Source organism: Gymnodraco acuticeps, unplaced genomic scaffold, assembly GCF_902827175.1.
Source record: "Gymnodraco acuticeps unplaced genomic scaffold, fGymAcu1.1, whole genome shotgun sequence".
Classification (NCBI taxonomy): domain Eukaryota; kingdom Metazoa; phylum Chordata; class Actinopteri; order Perciformes; family Bathydraconidae; genus Gymnodraco; species Gymnodraco acuticeps.
In genome coordinates, this window is record NW_022990837.1 from 31,177 (window position 1) to 50,445 (window position 19,269).

Below are 19,269 nucleotides of genomic sequence, written 5' to 3' on the forward strand. Positions count from 1 at the left end.
GGTCTGGGTTGGGTTTCATCCACTTGAATGTGCGCAGTCTGTTAGGTAAACTAGATTTTGTCCGTATCTGGGCGAGCTCAACTGACGCTGACGTCATTGTTTTATCAGAAACATGGCTAAACAAATCTATTTTGGCCTCTGACATTGCCTTAAATGGTTTTAATGTGTATCGTACCGACCGGCCTAATAAAGGTGGTGGCGTTGCCATTTATGTTAAGAATAAGTTCAGTGTAACCACATTAGTTTCCAAATCGATCAGTAAGCAATTTGAATTTTTAGCCATAAATATAGAAGTGGCAAAGGGGCAACAGGTCATGGTCGTGGGCTGTTGCAGACCCCCCTCAGCTGTCAAAGACTCCTTGTCTTCTCTAGAAAATCTTTTATCACAACTAGACTACAAGGAAATAGTGCTACTTGGAGATTTTAACTGGGACTGGTTAACTGCAGTGTCAGAGGATTTTAAAAACCTTTGTATCTCTTTGAATGTTACTCAGATTGTTGACAGTCCTACTCGCCCTAACATTAAGTCCCCTAATAAATTCTCCCTAATTGATCTCATTTTAACTAATGTTCCCCATAAATATTCATCTGTGGGAGTATTTGCAAATGATCTGAGTGATCACTGTGTTGTAGCCACAATTAGGGACACTAAGGTCCAAAAGGTTAAACCTCGCATTATCATAAAGAGAGACAAAAAACATTTGGTGGAGCAGGGTTTTGTGCATGATCTGTTTGGGTTTGATTGGGGTAAAATCGATCTGTGTACTGATGTGGAAACCGCATGGTCTTATTTTTATCTTGGTTTTATGGAGATCATTGATAGACATGCACCCCTGCGTACATTTAGAGTAAAGGGACGAGACAATCCTTGGTTTTCTGCTAATCTGTCCAGTCTCCTTCATGAGAGAAACAAGGCCTGGGCAAAGGCTAGGAAATCAGGCTCAGAGGTAGAATGGCTGCGTTTCAGGCAGCTAAGGAATAGCTTCACATCGCAAATCAAAAGTGCTAAATCAAAGTACTATCTGTCAGTAACCACAAAGAATCTGAATAATCCTGGAACATTTTGGAAAGCCATTAAATCGTTATCCACCGGCGATATCCGTAATGAGCTACCTCCGTGCATTACCACAGCATCTGGCTCTATATCGGACAGGGCTACTATGCTAAATTGCTTTAATGAGCATTTTGTGTCCTGTGGTTCTCTATTTGATTGTGTCACTAACTCTGCTTCTGTGAACACTACAGTATGTGACTCTGAAAAAGGTGTGTTGGAAAACCCTTTTAGTTTTACCCCTTTTACTGTTGATGTTGTTCGTGAAGCTTTAACCAAGTTAGATCCTAAGAAACCGGCCGGCCCGGACAACGTAGAACCTTTCTTTTTAAAGATAGCTGCAGATTTTATTGCTCCACCTCTCACTACTCTTTTTAACCTCTCCCTCAGCACTAACACAATTCAAAAATTGTGGAAGTCAGCGTATGTCCTGCCTTTGCTAAAAGGAGGGGAGGCCACCTTATTAAATAACTACAGGCCAATCTCTAAGTTGTCAGTTCTGGAGAAGGTTCTTGAACGCTTAGTGAGTGAACAGGTAAAGGAGTTTTTATGTACAAATGACATCCTGTCTAAACATCAGTCAGGCTTCAGAAAGCCACACAGCACCATCACTGCCACAATGAAAGTGGTGAATGATGTGGCGAGTACTTTAGACAATAAGCAGAGTTGTGCAGCTCTATTTATTGATCTTTCAAAAGCGTTTGACACCGTCGATCATCGCATCTTAAAGCAGAGGCTACTCAGTATAGGCATATCCAGCCATGCAGTGGGTGGTTTGTAAACTACCTCTCTGAAAGGTCCCAATGTGTTCACTTTGATGGGCTGTCTTCTGAGTGGTTAAACATTGCTAATGGTGTTCCTCAAGGTTCTGTTTCAGGTCCACTTTTATTCTCCATCTACATCAATAGTTTAGGTGAAAATGTGGATGAAGCTACTTTACATTTTTATGCGGATGATACCGTGATGTACTGTGCAGGTCCCTCCATTCAGGAGGCTGGTGTTAAATTACAGGCTGTTTTTAACATTATTCAGACTCAGCTCTCTGAACTAAAGCTTCTTTTAAATGTTGAGAAAACAAAGGTAATGCTCTTTTCTAAAGCTAAAAAGACACCAGAGCCTGTTTTAGATATTGTAACTACGCAAGGAACAAAACTTGAAGTGGTTACCTGTTATAAATACCTTGGTATCTGGCTTGATGATTGTCTCACTTTTAAACTTCATGTCAATAACCTGCTTAAAAAGCTGAGGGTTAGGCTAGGTTTCTTCTACAGGAACAAGTCCTGTTTCTCTCTTGAGGCCAGGAAAAGGCTCTGTGACCTTTGACCTGTGCTGGACTCCGGTGATCTGATGTATATGAATGCACCTGCCAATTGCCTGGTCAAGTTAGATGCTGCCTATCACAGTGCACTGAGATTTGTGACAAACTGTAAAGCATTAACCCATCACTGCACCCTGTATGCAAGGGCTGGTTTGCTTTCACTAACTGTATGGAGGCTCAGTCACTGGTACATCTTTATATACAAAGCCATGTTAGGGAAACTTCCATCTTATATTTGCTCCCTGATCTCACGGAAAATTGTAAGTGGCTACTGCCTGAGATCGCATGCTGTGGTTTTATTAAATGTGCCAACTGCTAGGACTGTCTTAGGGAAGACAGCTTTTAGATGCGCAGCTCCTCTGTCTTGGAATAGTCTGCTAAATTAAATGGTACCTGTTTATGTGGATAATTATGTAAATGATGCTGTATGATGTCCTTTTGTTGTTCGATTTATGTTTTTATGTTTCATGTGGAACTACTTGAGCAGGGGGGTATACTACGAAGCAGGATGTTCGCTTAGCCGGCTAAATTCAGGGGAAACTCCGGCTTTCCGGTCCTACGAAGCTGGTTCTCTTTTTAGCAGGCTAGATCTCCATGGTAACTTATGCTTAGCGGCTAACCTGGTCGGGACCAGGTTAGGTTGCAGGCTAAGAGCTCAACTCAGTGAAAGCACTGCCTGCTGACCAATCAGAGCTCAGTGTGCGGAGTTTAAAGCGATCAAGTCATATTACAGGAGAAAGGAAAAACAGAAAAACTGCCATTGCAGGAAAGACGGCCAGCAAAAATCACCGACTGTGTGAACGTGAAAATGAATAGAATATCACCTCCATCTTCAGAGCAATCTGACTATTATAACATTAGCGTTAAGAAAGCTTACTTAAATATCTGCCACAACATAAGTACACTGAGTGCAGACGATGTGTCCCATTATCATTCATATCACATCATATCACATCATAATGTATCATATATTTCCTTATCTGAGTCAGCTGAGCCGTATCTGGCCGTGCAACACTCACAGTGTCACAGACTGGATGCAGAAGTATTATTTTAAGCAACACATTAAGTTGAGGAAACACTCGAGTCAAATGTAATTAAAGTCAAATCGTGTTTTAGACGGGCAGTGATATCATAAACCTGTTAATGTACGCATTCAAACACTTGTTCTGTTCCCAGCTGTATTCACCTTGCAGGTGCAGCTCTGTGGCTTTGATCCTGGATCAAGTGTTTAAGACATGGATGTTTAAAGTTTAACTTCTTCATATTTGACTAGTATTAAAGTTCACTTTTCATTCAGGAAGTATGACGCTGCGCTGTCAGTGCGCTTCTCCATGTCTGTGATTGGTCGAATGCTCCAAATACCACCCCTTTCATGTGAACACGCACCTAACTAGATAGGACACGGCTAGTTTGAGCGATCCACTTGATAACCAGCGTCGTAGTACAGTTTAGCGAGAGCGCGTATGTTTTGGATTAGGCCAACCGGCTAACTCAAACATATCCAGGTTAGGTTGAACCAACTTCGTAGTATAGGCCCCAGGTCTCCCTTGAAAAAGAGATCAATGATCTCAATGGGATTTATCTGTATAAATAAAGGTTTGAAATTAAATGAAGCTAATTGGTTCTCAACAGGGTTCATCTCATGAGGCTTCATTTGAACACAAACCCCCTATTGGTCAAAGAGTGTAAAACAGGCAGATATGAAATCTCAACAGTGTGATCTTTCTCATACCGAGTTCCCAATGACTAAAGCCTTAGAATAACTCTAAACAATGAACATGAAATCATATTTTCATGTAATCAATATCGTATATATTCCAGTTTAATGATCGTGATTGAGAAGCCTAAGGAGGCTGGCTGGTACACAAACAAAGAGGGATTTTTATTTCTCGTATAAATTGATTAACTTAATAAATGTATAGGGACCTGCTCCATCGAAATCAGTCTCATTGACTGACTCACCCGAAGACACATTTTGAGTTGTATACACTGTTGGAAAGAGGAAATTCCTAGTTTTCTAATGATATCTGGATTGTTGTTGTACTCCAAATATTAAGCAAAATATGTCACATTATATAATGACTGTCACCGAGTCATCGCATATCACAAAGGCATTTAAAAAGATAAGACAATACATCACTGACAACAACATAGACACAGATTAAAACAAACAGGCGTAAGAAAACCAGATATCTGCAGACATGACAAGGGGCCTATAGGCCCTCATTTGCGAAATAGGGGGGACAGGGCAGGACCAGCTGGGTAAACAGTGCGTCGTAGCCATCAGGAGTTTGATGGCTTGTGGGACGAAAGACAGCCGAGATCTGTTCTCATGAATCTTCTCTGAAATCCATCGATCTGATTGATTAGCGGAACAAATGATCAAAATACTACGGAGGGAAGATATTTTCGTTTGGATTACTGGTCTGGGGGAAGCTCGCGAGTGTGTGTGCATGTGTGTTTGTGTAATTTTGCGTTTGTGTGTATTGTGTTTGTTTCCCGGGGAAAACACTCATGAGAAACACCGGCTGTTGTTATGCCTGCAGTGACCTTAAGTTACTCCGTTCTCCGCTTGTAATTATGCCGTTACAAGCTTCAAAGTTGTATTTATCATCTGAATTTGCCGAAACAAGTTTAATGTAACGGACCCTGCCGTGTTATCTATGATTACTATACGCCTTACATTCATAATGTCAGCCGGAGGGAAGGGACGGCGTGTGGAACAGCAGGGTGGCGAGTGAGAGCTGCCATCTTCCCTTTACAAGCATCAAAAATGTATTTATTTTGTGATTTTGGAAATAAAAGTTTCATATTCTGAAAGCCAAGACTTTGTTTATTTAAAATCAAACAAAACACCCGAACCTCCAAAAACTATTTTTCTTACGCAAATCCACGTTTATTTAGAAACGAGCCGTTGCGACTTCCGACTGATTTCGATAGAGCGGGCCAAATATTTCCAGCCGTACATTTCACAAATAGCTCCAAATATCATTTGTTTCTCTCCCACTCTATTCCTGGAGGGTCATCAATTGTTTCTAAACAACAGAGCACCTGTTATCTCAAAGATTTACAATACTTATTCTACGTTACATTGCAAAAAGGTAACTTTTCATAAAGTTTACACCTTGTTCAAGCTTTAAAAGCAGAATGTTCTTCACACGTCAAACTAGCCAAAGATTGAAGTGCTATTTACATGCAGGAATAAGACGGTTTTAATGTCTTAGTGTTACAAAAACATGGCCGACAGATGCTTCATGACTCTGCGGGTGGTGTTTCTCAATTTTGAGGACGCTTGCTTGGCAGCACATGTCGTCCGAATCACTTGCTTCAGAAGCGTGGCAAGAATCCTTCCTAGCCTCGGAAAACGAAGAATGGTGGAACAGGCTAACAGGTGTGCGTCATATGCGAGGCCCCGCCTTAAATGGAGCGTGATTTCCGCCAAAGATTTGGAAATTAGTCCGTGCGCAAAGCATTGTGGGGATTTTAAGACTGCGGAGTATACACAGGTGCAGCCTTGAAATGTATCGATACGAAGTACGCCGGCCTCGGTAGAATTCCAAGTCTGCTGGAAATTGGAACAGACCTTCGGCGGCACTCGATGAAGCAGTATGCTTGAAATAGTGGCTCTGGAGCAGCCTTCCTCGACATTGAGAAACACCCTCGGTGTGTCAGGCATTAGAGTCTCTTCTTACCCATACTCCTCTCTGTTTTTCTCTTTCAATAACTCTGAACAATTTGTATTGATGATCAGCAGGAATAATCCTAACATTCGATCTTAACTCTGAACTCTAAATGAGCTGATTGTAATCTGCTGCTAAACACAAACAATATGCAGGAATGCGAGTCTGTTTCAAAGGCCTTTTTCTTTTAGTTTGGTTTGATGATATAAACAGAATCAAACTGAAAACATCGTACACATTCTCTATATCAATAAGTCATTGGTTCTTCTTTTAGACCAGAACAGACTGATAACTCAACAGGAACTATCAACAACATCCCAATGGAAGTTTAAAGTCACAACATTTCATTAAACAAACAGATTATTAGAGAAACTACTGCAGATTAATCAGTCAGTGGTTATAGTACACATCAGAAAAGTAGTATGACAACAACATTAAACATATTCAAAACTTCTGTTGATAAAGATGGAGTTTAGATGAAGTCATGTTTGAACATTGTCAAACAGAGTTTATACAGACAGACAGATTTTTCTCATGTGAATTGTCGAAGGAATAATTAATTGTCCTCTTTTTTTATTGCAGATTTGACTTGGAAAATGTCAGGTTCAGAAGAGCCTCCAGGGTTGTCCTCGGTCTCTGGTTGTAAATGTCTCTCTGGATCTGAGTTCCTGGCTGGTTCTGGTCCTCCACAGTCCTCTCCATCAGCTTCTGTTTCCATGTGTTCAGCTGAGCTGCTGGCTGGAGGCTCTGCCTCTCTGTCCTCCTCAGTTTGAGTTTGATGGAGCTGTGAGGACTGACGACCAACACACTTATGGCTTTTGACCTGACGACTCCAAGTGAATATTTTGTCACAAAAACCGCAGCTAAATGGTTTCTCTCCAGTGTGGATTCTCATGTGGCATTTTAAATCTCCTCTCTGTGTAAAAGATTTCTCACAAACTGAGCAGCTGAATGGTTTCTCTCCAGTATGGATTCTCATGTGTCTCTGTAAATCTCTTCTCTCTGCAAAAGATTTCTCACAGACTGAGCAGCTGAACGGTTTCTCTCCTGTGTGGATTCTCATGTGCTCCTTTAAATGTCCTCTCTGTGTAAAATATTTCTCACAGACTGAGCAGCTGAACGGTTTCTCTCCTGTGTGGATTCTAATGTGGTCCTTTAAACTTCCTCTCACTGCAAAAGATTTGTTACAGACTGAGCAGCTGAATGGTTTGTCTCCTGTGTGGATTCTCATGTGAATTGGTAAGTGATGTCTCGAAGCAAAAGATTTCTTACAAACTAAGCAGGTAAATGGTTTCTCTCCGGTATGAATTATGATATGTCTATTCAGACTTGACTTGCGGCCAAATTTTTTCGCACACTGAGAGCATCTAAAGTGTTTCTTTCCAGTCCTACGTCTTGAATCACTGACAGGGTCTGGTTTATTTTTCTGAGAGTTTGAACCTGGTTCTCTGGTCTCCTTCCAATCAGCACTGTCTTCAGTCTCAGGTTCAGAAGAGCCTCCAGAGTTGTCCTCAGTCTCTGGTTGTAAATGTCTCTCTGGATCTGAGCTCCTGGCTGGTTCTGGTCCTCCACAGTCCTCTCCATCAGCTTCTGTTTCCATGTGTTCAGTTTGTCTTTGATGAAGCTGAGAGGACTGAGGTTTCTCTTCATCATCTTCACTCTTCACAGGGACAGGAGTGAATGTGAACTTGATGATATCAGCCTCCTCCAGCCCTTGAAGCTGCTCTCCCTCCCGACTGCTCCAGAGTTCCTCCCGTTCCTCTTTAATGTGTGGGGGGGGCTCTGGGTCCTCCTGGTCCAGACTGGAGCTCCACTCCTGCTGCTCAGGGGGAACCTCTTCTTTAACCACCACCAGCTGCTGGACGTCTGCAGGAAACAGGAAACACATATTCAGAGAAACTGTAGAGTATTAGAATTTAAAATCTAACCACGAAGTTCCGCCCACTGTGTATTTCTGTTGGCTCAATAGTCTGTCAATTACACCTTTTTTCCAGATACCCTGAGAGTTTCAGGACAACAGGTGAGTTAGTACGGTAGCTGGTCTAAAATGTAGTTTCACTGCCGGTTAGCAAGGCGTCGGTTGTTGACAGAGTGTGAGGCCTTAGCCTTACAGTTTGTGACCTGTCTGCAGAGTCGTTATCTGAGAACTGATGTTGGAGTTTCTCAGAGTAGTTGTTTAGCATCTCTCACCGCCTCGCTAAACCTGTACTTGGACTCATACAGGTGCATCTCAATGAATTGAATATCATGGAATAGTGATTTCATGTCAGTAATTCAATTTATAAAGTTTAAACGTATACATTACAAAGATTCATCACATACAAAAGGGATTATTTCCAGTGTTTTAACCTTGATGATTGCAGTTTACAGATAATGAAAAGACAAAACAAAGCATTGAATATTACATAAGACTAGGGTTGGGAACCAAAACTCGGTTCCAGATGAGAACGATAAGAAAATGCTGGGTACCGAGTACCCATAAAAAGTACACAATTTCGGTGCTGCTTTACGGTTCCTAAACGCGGTAGACCCTGTATTCCACCGGGTCCGTCTGCGCCTCGGCGACCCGGTGGAATACAGGGTAACCAGGGGCGGACTGGCCATCTGTGTGTTCTGGAGAATCACAGAATGGCCAGTCGTCAGCGGGCCGCTGGCGGCCGGCACCGCCCTTAACTTTTTTAAACGGCATCATGTAAGTTGCGCTGACAGGCGACAGAGGTCCACTGTTGCCCTGCAGCGAGGCTCCCCACGCCCTCCCGTAGACAGTTCACGAGCTCGGCCACATCATAACACCAAAGATGGTTCGCGGTAAACGCTCTAAAGTGTGGCTCCACTACACTAAAAAAGAAAAAGACAAGGCGCAATTATTACTTGCCACAGTGCAATGCCTGTGGAAAGTTAATAGCTTGCCACAGGCATAGCTCAGTTAAAATAAAGCAGAGCTATTGTGCAATACATCTGAATTGCATACATTTTTTTTTATTTGTAAAAATGTCAGTTAAAGCTTAACCCTTAGATGCACGAGTGACTGGACACTACAGTCTTCCATAAGTGGGGCTAAAAGGACCCGTATTAGAATAATATGTGTTTTTATGCCATGTTTGTCATTTTGGTTAAGAAAAATCACTTATATAATATTTAGTATTATATTTTGGTTCACATTAGAAATATTTAATATTTAACTTTTCACAATTTATAATTTTAGACATTTTTTTTACATTTTGAAAAAAAAACGTTTTGAACACAGTTTTCCAAAGATCTCCGCTATTCTGAGACCCTCACAGTATTCCAGTCCCTTTTCAAAACTCCTCTCTTCTCCTCTTGTCTACTCAAAGCCCACCCCCCATCAGTCCATGCCGGTTGATCAAGTTTGATAGTCCTATACCCCCCACCCTAACCTTCCCTTATATTGTAAAGCGATTTTGAGTCCTTGAAAAGCCCTATAAAATATAATGTATTATTATTATTATACTGACAGGTATCAGATCTTGCTGTGTAAAATAATCTTCCTGAGAGGTGTCACTTGATGTCGTCTGTTTGGTCCTACAGTGAATGTATTCCTGACAGCAACAGGTGATAAGAATCAAAGGTTACCAAAGGATTCCATAGAAAATGCATGCGAGTCATTGTTGACCCGCTTATGGAAGCTTGGGGTAGAAATACAAAAACTACAATTTCTTAAAATTTAAATTTAAAATGTGAATGGCATGATATCCAAAACATGTTTTTGAGGAATAGCTGGAATATGAAATGATAAAAAAAATGTAATTACAAAAATACTTCAAGAAAACCACCTCAGTTGGTCCAAAAAGACCCACTTATGCATCTAAGGGTTAAAAGAATAAAGATATTTTTGTCCATCTACACGTTTGACCTCTTTCTTTTACAACTTTGGAATCAAAACGGGGAATCGATGAGAACCGGAATCGATACATTTCAGAAGATACCCAGTGTTTCCCCTCGGTTTACTGCCTTGGCAGGGTGCTGCTCGGGTAACCCCCAAAACAAAACATTTTTTTTTTGTAATCCTCTGGAGCAGAGAGGAGCTGTGGATTATTGTTATTGTTATCTTACAGTAACAAAGTATTTGTAAATTAAAAAGTAGTAAAGTACAGTGTTACACTGTACTGTATTACTTTTATTCAAACTGTATGTAGCCTACACTTCTTCCTTTCATTGATACATTTAAATCACCTGACTGACTACAGCATATAACATACCTGCTGCAACCCTGTGCTGCTTCTCTCTGCCTCATCCTCTACTGCTGGAGGCAGCTCCACCTCATCTGATCTCTGATATGAAAGCAATGTGTTATGATCATATTGAGCTATTGGTGTGAGTCTAACACTAAACAAGCAGTCTGCTTGTCATACATTGCTGACGATACATTTTAAGAGGCAATTTGTTGAGTCATTGCCGCTAAATGACGGTAGCATCAAGCTAGCAAGTCCTGCATTAGCCTCACATCAACAGGTGTAGACAGAACATCCAATTATCCTGAGCTAATTGACTGAATAAACCAACTCACATCTCCTGTCTTTTTTTTCACCCAACTCATTAGACTATCCTTCTGTGAGCTATTTTTAGAATGTGCACGCTACGTTCGATGTCGCGTTCGTGTGCGTCCACCTGGGTAGGCTGTGTGTGTCCTTCTCCGTCACGATAACGGCTTGAGGTTATAAAATAATAATAATAAACGAATTTGAAACGGGGGGGGGGGGGGGGGCACAAACGGGCAGACGGCAGAGCTCGGGGCAATAATGCAGATTTGTTTGACTTTTTTACACTTTGTTGTTCTCCTCCTTTCCTCCACTCTGGTCTCTGATTGTGAGTGTGTGCATTTGTGTGTGTGTGTGTGTGTGTGAGTGTGTGTGTGCATTCGTGTGTGTGTGTGGGGGGGGGGGGGGAGCGGAGCCCCGCCCTTCAGAAACAGAGCGGAGGGAGAATGTGAATACGCAAAGCAGTGGACACTGAAACATGCATACATTGGATAAATAAAATTTATCTTTTAGTTTATTTAATAAAAGAGCACATGTTCAATGTGAAAAGTGACCGTAAATAGTTGTGTAAATACTTCAGGTGCTATATATATATATATATATATATATTTTTTTTTTTTTTTTAATTAAATAAAAAACACCTTGAATTTCAGGCGGGGCGCGGGGCTCCGCCAAGACAATGGTAGGGGAAACACTGATACCCATCCCTACATAAGACCAATAACTAAGACCAATGATCTAAACATTCTGACTTTCTTCTCAAAATCCTGACCTTTTCTGGAAATCTCATGATTACTTTTTTCTCCAAATTCTGACTTTTTCAGAATATCTCTAAATGCTGGCCTTTCCAGAAAACCTCAGAATGTTCTTGAAATCAAAACATTCTGACTTTTTTTCTCAAAATTCTGACTTTTTCCCAAATTGCTGACTTCTTCTAAAATGATGAAGTTTTCAGAAAATCTCTAAATCCTGGCCTTTTCAGAAAACCTCAGAATATTGACTATTTCATTAAAAAAAAAAGTTCACTTTTTTTCTCAAGATCCTGTTTTTTTCAGGAAAGTCCCAAATGTCAGATTTTGATCTGTAACTCTAAATTCTGACTTTTTTCCACAATTCAGACTTTTAAAAAAAAAAGCGGAATTTTGCAGAAAATCTCTAAATTCTGGCCTTTTCAGAAAACCTAAAAAACAAACTACCAGTTCATAGTGAATTCCACTGCACTCACAACATCCCAGACAAGGTAGCGAGATCGCGGGGATCTGGACTAAAAAGAACAACCTTCATTTCTCAAGAACGGGGAGTAAGACAAGGATGCTGTTTATCACCGGTCCTGTTCAACATCTACATTATGGAACTGGCCACTATCTTAGAACAGTCTACCTGGGCTCACTCTTCACAGGGATCAGATTCCTGCTGTATGCAGATGGTCTCATCCTGTTAAGCCCGACAAAAGAAGGACTTCAACAGAGTGTAAACATACTCGAAGGTTACTGTCAGACCTGGGCCATGGCAATCAACATAAAAAAGACGAGAGGAGAGAGAGAGAGACAGAGACAGAGACAGAGACAGAGACAGAGAGAGAGAGAGAGAGAGAGAGAGAGAATGTGGACACAGACAGAGAGAGAAAGACAGAGACAGAGACAGAGACAGAGAGAGAGAGAGAGAGAGAGAGAGAGAGAGAGAATGTGGACAGTCAGACAGTGGAAACAAATTCACCATGGCCTTGAACTCACCTGATCTGATGAATGACATGTCACTATTTGTCCAAAATCAACATGTTCTTACCAAAGATGGTGTAAACATGGCCATTGATTATATCAATATGATATTTCACAAGGCAGCTATTAAAGCTGACCTTATCAAACTAAAGCAGAAGCCTGTTAAAAGGCAAAACGCTGACAAATGGTTTGACCAGGAATGCAAGACCATCAGAAAAGACCTGAGAAAAATAGCAAATAAAAAACATCGGCAACCAAACAACCCAGCCTTACGCATTAGATACAATGACGTTTTAAACAAATATAAATGTACAATAAGGAACAAAAAACCAAATGATACCCACATGAAACTTGAGGATATTGAGAAAGCCATTGATCAAAATCAATTCTGGGATCTGTGGAACAACTTCAACACAAAACAACCACAAGCATTACCCATCCAAAACGGTGACATCTGGAGAGAACATCTAGAAAGTTTGTACAAAGACATACCAATAAATCTAATGAACTCAGATCAATGTATTACAAAAGAGAAACTCCAAACATTAGAAGAAACTATTAAAGACAACCAAAAGCCCCTTGATTTCCCAATGACTTGGGAAGAGTTGACCACACAGACACAATCTCTCCGGCCAAGGAAAGCTTGAGGCCCAGACAACATTCAAAGGAAATGCTCAGATGCAGCACCCCAGAGATGCAGGTACAGTGTTCAAGCTGTTCAGTCTCGTATTGCAGTCAGGATGTTATCATCTGGTGCAAAGGGCTCATTTTCCCCCATTCATAAGAGTGGAGACAATCAGACCCCAAGAACTACCGTGGCATCTGTGTCAGCAGCTGTCCGGGGGAAATTATTCTGTAGTATTCTAAATAAAAGAATACAAGATTTCCTTAACCAACAATCCATCTTGCAGTAAAAATCAAATTGGCTTCCTTCCAAAACACCGCACCACCGACCATGTATATACCCTTCACACTTTAGTTAACAACCATGTACACCAAACACAACATGGGTGGGACACACACACACACACACACACACACACACACACACACACACACACACACACACACACACACACACACACACACACACACACACACACACACACACACACACACACACACACACACACACACACACACACACACACACACACACAACACACACACACACACACACACACACACACACACACACACACACACACACACACACACACACACACACACACACACACACACACAGCACACACACACACACACACCACACACACACACACACACACACACACACACACACACACACACACCACACACACACACACACACACACACACACACACACACACACACACACACACACACACACACACACACACACACACAATAATATGTAAACATTTGAAATGTATGTTAATGTTGTTAATTATTTTGTATTTTGATGATTTGGCAACATTGTTTAATTTAACTTTCATGCCAATAAAGCCCCTTTGAATTTGAGAGAGAGAGAGAGAGACAGAGAGAGAGAGAGAGACACAGAGAGAGAGAGACACAGCCTGGCCATAGAAACAGGTACAAGAAAACATGGCTGCCAAAAGAGGAGTGATCATAGACAGGGTCAATTTGGTCAATCACTGGCTGTGATAGTGTGTCTCAGTTCAGCGGTCACGGAAAGAAAACAGCCTGGCAGGTGTTCGAGCAACATCACACAGATCTTACTGGCCTTGGGAAGGGCCCTCTCACAGAAGGTATTGTGACATCAACAGAGAAATGTATCTGTAAGATGTATGGTGTGCCAGAGGTTGATACATGCAACAAAGCAAGAGTGAAGTTGTTTTGCAAAGGTCGTCCACAAGAGACTCTGCCACCAACCTCAGATGCAGTGAAGTTTCATATCATGCGTTCACACTATCAATCGACAATCTGGAACCAAGCTCACCTGCCACATCCTGATCTTCCACCAGTGGATGAAATGGGATGGATGCACAAGGAAGGTCAGTTAGTGCCACGGCTACTGTCTTTGCCACCTATGCCTAAAGCCTGCAGGGAGTTCACTTCATGTGGGTGTACCAAGGGATGCCTCAGCCAACGCTGCAGCTGCAGGTATGTGTATAGAGGATTAGCTGATCAATGTGTACAAGATCGTAAACATATGATAGACTGGTTGAGAATATCAGCCTGCCAGACTGCATACTAGTGTTGTCACGATACCAACATGTTGGTTTCGATACCGATACCAAGTCAAGAATTGCGATTCCGATTCTTTTTCGATACTTTTCTAAAAAAAAGGGAAACAGTCTTAAATGTAATTATTGTGCTTTATTTCACACCAGAACCATAACACAAACTTTTAAACAATGAGAACAATAAACAAAATAAAGGACAATAATTCGTATTAAATCAAATTAAGCATCATCTCAAACAACTTTTTTGTTTTATAAAATATAATTTTTTTAATATTTTATTAACATGTAATAGTACAGTAATATAAATAATTATTGACAAAATGTATATTGCAGATGTTAGCCACATTGGTAAGTTAGCTAAAAATGTATCATTGCCATTAATTGCCTCGTTTGTCACAAAATAAATTACACTGGTTTGACTTAGATTTGAGGGCATGGGCATGTTATCATGCATGTTATCTATCACATTCGCTAACCTGTCTGTCTTTAAATTCTTTAAACAGCTCTGGATTCCGGTCGGCGGGTGCTTAGCCAAGTCTGATGTGTTGAACTTGGCTCCCTTGGTTTGCAGGGATCTAAAACATTTCTCACAGACAGGCCTCGTGGTGTCCGTAGGCTTGCCCTCACTGTCAGAGATATAGCTCAAATACTTCCAAATTTCGCTTATGGCGTCTTTTTTGTCAACAAGCCGAGGCGCAGCGGCAGTTGCACTCCCACTTGCAGCCATGCTTCTCGTTTTCTCACATGCTCTGGCAGCTAGCGCGTGGCCGCGTGCACGAGAAAGGGGAGGGACTTAGAGCGTGCTTGAGAGGGGCGGGACTGCAGAGCAGGCACGGCTGCAGTGCAGGGAGTGGAAGCAGAGCGCTGAACACACACGGCTCTTATTAAAACAGCGCTTTCTCACCGGAGTACTTTCCCCCGTCATTCTTAAAGTACCGATACTAATGAAACGGAGGAATCGTACCGTTTTTAACGGCAGGGTATCGCGGTACCTTTCAAGTATCGGTACACCGTGCAACACTACTGCATACTGCTGACTGTTTGTTGTTAACAGATTGTTGAAACCATAACCGAATAATTGTGAACCTATAACTGAGAAAAAAAGTAACAAAGGAACACAATAAGTGTAAGGATATCTGTAACGTGTATTCCAATGTACCTGTACTGGTCATAATCTTTCTATTCTATTCTATTCTATTCTATTCAGAAAGAGTCGCATGGAATGTATAGAGGCATGCAACTGCAGGAAACACTGAAGAAGACGCTGCTTTTTAAAAGTGCCTGTCTTTTGGCAATTTCCCAGGGTTTGATGTAATAAAGGCAGTGTGAACAGGCCCACTCCAGAGGCAGTGTGAACAGGCCCACTCCTTCTTCATTGCCTTAAAGAGCATCTTGCAGGTTTTTTTTTTTCTACATTTATGCTTAAACTTGCTTGAAAATTACAATTAAAAAAGTGAATGTAGGATTTGATATGTTTTACGAGACATAAGGGCAGGAATTCAGAGGGAAAGGAGCAGTTTTGAGATCTGCTCTTAAAAACGGCTTTTTTTAAGGTCATACGTCAAACGCGTCATATTACATCACAAAGGGTAAACATCTCCGCTCTCTGACCGCGGGTATAGTTAGCAGTTGCGTTGAGTTGAGCGGTTGTGTTTTAGTGAGCTGGTATTTTTCGGTAGTTTTACATTGTATTTCACCATTTGTAATCATGGTACAGTATTGTGTTTGTGCAGGTTGCACAAATACCAGCCTGTCAGGACATCGAGTCCACAGTTTCCCTAACAGGAAAAGAAAGCTAGCTAGCTTTCGGTCCTGGGTTCCCTGCTCTCTCTCTCCTCTCCGGTACAGCACCATAACGTAGTGTGGATTTGCATTAGGTAACGCGAGATAAGGCTGATACTTGCGCATTAGTTTCTGTTATGGATCAGTATCAACAGTCCTGCCAGTAACGTTACTATATTATCAATGCTACTTTAGTTATAGCCTGATATATGATAGCTAACTTTACAATGTTGTGATGTGACGTTAGCTAACATTCTGTAGCTAACGCCGGTCACTCACCAAGATAGCTGCCCCTTCCCTGCTCTCTCTCTCCCCTCCGGTACATCTCCGAAGGTAGTGTGGAGTTGCATTAGGTAACGTTTATCAGGAAACCGTATTACATCTCTCTCCCCCCCCCTCCTTCCCTGCTCTCTCTCTCCCCTCCGGTTCAGCAACATAACGTAGTGTGGATTTGCATTAGGTAACGCGAGATACGGCTGATACTTGCGCATTAGTTTCTATTATGGATCAGTATCAACAGTCCTGCCAGTAACGTTACTATATTATCAATGCTACTTTAGTTATAGCCTGATATATGATAGCTAACTTCACAATGTTGTGATGTGACGTTAGCTAACATTCTGTAGCTAACGCCGGTCACTCACCAAGATAGCTGCCCAGTTCTCCACTGGTTCTCCTCACACCACAGCTCAATTTCTCTCCGATGGCCGTTATCTCTTCTAATCCTTGGCTGCTCCTGGTCTCTTGGACGCCTAGCAGGCTCATAATTATAAGGTTGTGGTCCGTCATATGCATTCGAATATTCATGTTCAACTTCTTCTGTGTCGAAACTAGCATTGGGATCCATGTTTATTAATACGTTACACCGGCCGCTCTCCCCCTTGTTTACCCTTTGTTACGTCACACGCGGGAGGTCACGTGCCGAGGCTTTTTTATGCGGAAGTGAACATTTCTTACAAAAATGACGCCAGATGTCACTGTAGTGTATATTTCTGTATATTTTTGGGAAAATCTAGTGTATTCATCATTTTCCTACACATTTATTCACAGGTGTCTTTAACCTGGAAGTTGCTCTTTAACACTGGATGGCCTGAGAGCTATAATTTGGGTTTATTTGTTGTTTTAATATATTTTTACATTATTATTATTATTTTGTAATCATTGATATATGGTGGTGTTTTATGAGATACTTGAATGAGGTTTTTACCATTTCAGTATGATTTGTATTCTTATTGAGTTGCCAATGCCACCCATACAGTATGTTCTTACTGTATTGGAGCAAATAAAAGCATCTATAGGGTTTTGTTGGCGGTACTGTTGCTCCACTGTAGGCCTAATCGTGTCATGTTTACGTTATGGTTTGGTAGCCAAATAAAAATTGTATTAATACACTTTCTAAGCAAGCCCTGGTTGAGTCTGACAACTTATTTATCACTAATGACCACCTTTTTCGCTATACATGTATGATTTCAAGCTGATTATTCACATTTGATCTAAAATCAGGACAGTATGTTAAATTCCCCATGTGTGAAAACATATAAAAAGACATTTAATTCTAGTTTGTACCTTGTTTAGTCAAAAAGTAATGTACTAAAATAGATTTCAGCCTGGCGGTGGCGGCCATGTTGGATTTCTCAATTTTGAGGCATTCTGGGAAATGTTTGAGCTTCATATACAGCAGATTTGGATTCAGCACCCCTTATTACCCCTAGAAATGTTGTATAGCATAAATAAACACAAAATGCCTTCAGCACTATAAATAAGCACATTTTCTGAAATTCTGCCTAGTCTATCATGCCCACAGTGTGGAGGAACTGCTGTGGAGACAGAGCAGCACTTCATAAACATCATCAAATATTTAAAAATGAAAAACTAAAACTAGTACTGGGGGAATATAAAGAGAGCTGCATTGTTGCAGGACAGTTTGTCTCTGCCTGCCACAGTCTGAGGGAACCAGACCGACCAACACCAGCTCTCACATCTTGTATACAGTGGGGCAAAAAAAGTATTTAGTCATCCACCAATTGTGCAAGTTCTCCCACTTAAAAAGATGAGAGATGCCTGTAATTTTCATCCTAGGTACACTTCAACTATGAGAGACAAAATGGGGGGAAAGAATCCAGGAAATCACATTGTAGGATTTTTAATGACTCTAAGTTAGCTAACGGAAAACTCAGCCTTACTGTGGGGACATCAGAGGAAGTCTTTAAACGGCTGAAAACATTCTTAAAAACGACTGGAATTAGAGAAAGAATTTAGGATTATTTTAATTACTATTAAAACTGCTCCACACTCCTGTCCAGTAGGTGGCGGTAATGCACCCATTTGTTGGTTGCCAACCGAAGAAGAACAATAAAGAGAGATTTAATAAAAAATCTAAAGTGATAACAGAGTCTAAAGAGTCTAATAAAGAGAGAGTTAATAAAGAGGGAACAGACCTGCTCTGTGGATCTGAAGCTGAGGCTGTACAACAGCGTCCAGTAGTTTCCGGTGTCTCTCGTTCTCCTGTTTTGAACGAGACAGTTCCTCCTCGTACTCTGCTATCGTTCTTTCAAACAGAACAAAGATGTCTTCAGCAGCTGCAGTGAGTCGCTGCTTCACCAACGAGAGCAGCACAACACTCATGTTTACTAAATCACCACTTCCCGTTTCTCTCACTCTGTGTTGCTAGCGTGTTACCAGCTAGCATGCTAAGCTAGCATGCTAAGCTAGCTTCTAGAGTCCGAGCTAAAGGCTTCAGAAGAAAGAGCACAAAGTCAGAGGTTCATCCAGACACACAGACGATGGATGGATCAGCTGCTCACACACACACTTCCTCAGGAACACCGAGAGAGAACCATGGATGTAGAGAGAGAACCCACGAGACACGATCTGGTTCTTTCCGTTAGAACGAGCGGGACCATCACTTCCGGTGCAAAGGACTTCAAAATAAAAGCGGCTATGATTTCCCCTTAGACAATACCTAAACCTTTAAGATACACAGACATGGAGCTGCGGAGAGAAACCTGTTTATTTCTCCTGAAACACCTTTATTT

General features: G+C 41.4%; 1 protein-coding gene across 1 annotated transcript; it reads right to left on the minus strand.

Moving 5' to 3' along the window:
• Positions 1 to 6,213: 6,213 nt before the first annotated feature.
• LOC117557236 (zinc finger protein 260-like) lies at positions 6,214 to 19,134 on the minus strand. Its single transcript, XM_034232962.1, has 2 exons — positions 18,673 to 19,134; positions 6,214 to 7,915 (listed from the first exon to the last, which is right to left on the minus strand). The coding sequence occupies exons 1-2, from the start codon at positions 18,857 to 18,859 to the stop codon at positions 6,606 to 6,608; spliced, it is 1,497 nt and encodes a 498-aa protein (XP_034088853.1). The 5' UTR covers positions 18,860 to 19,134; the 3' UTR covers positions 6,214 to 6,605.
• Between the last annotated feature and the right edge of the window lie 135 nt (positions 19,135 to 19,269).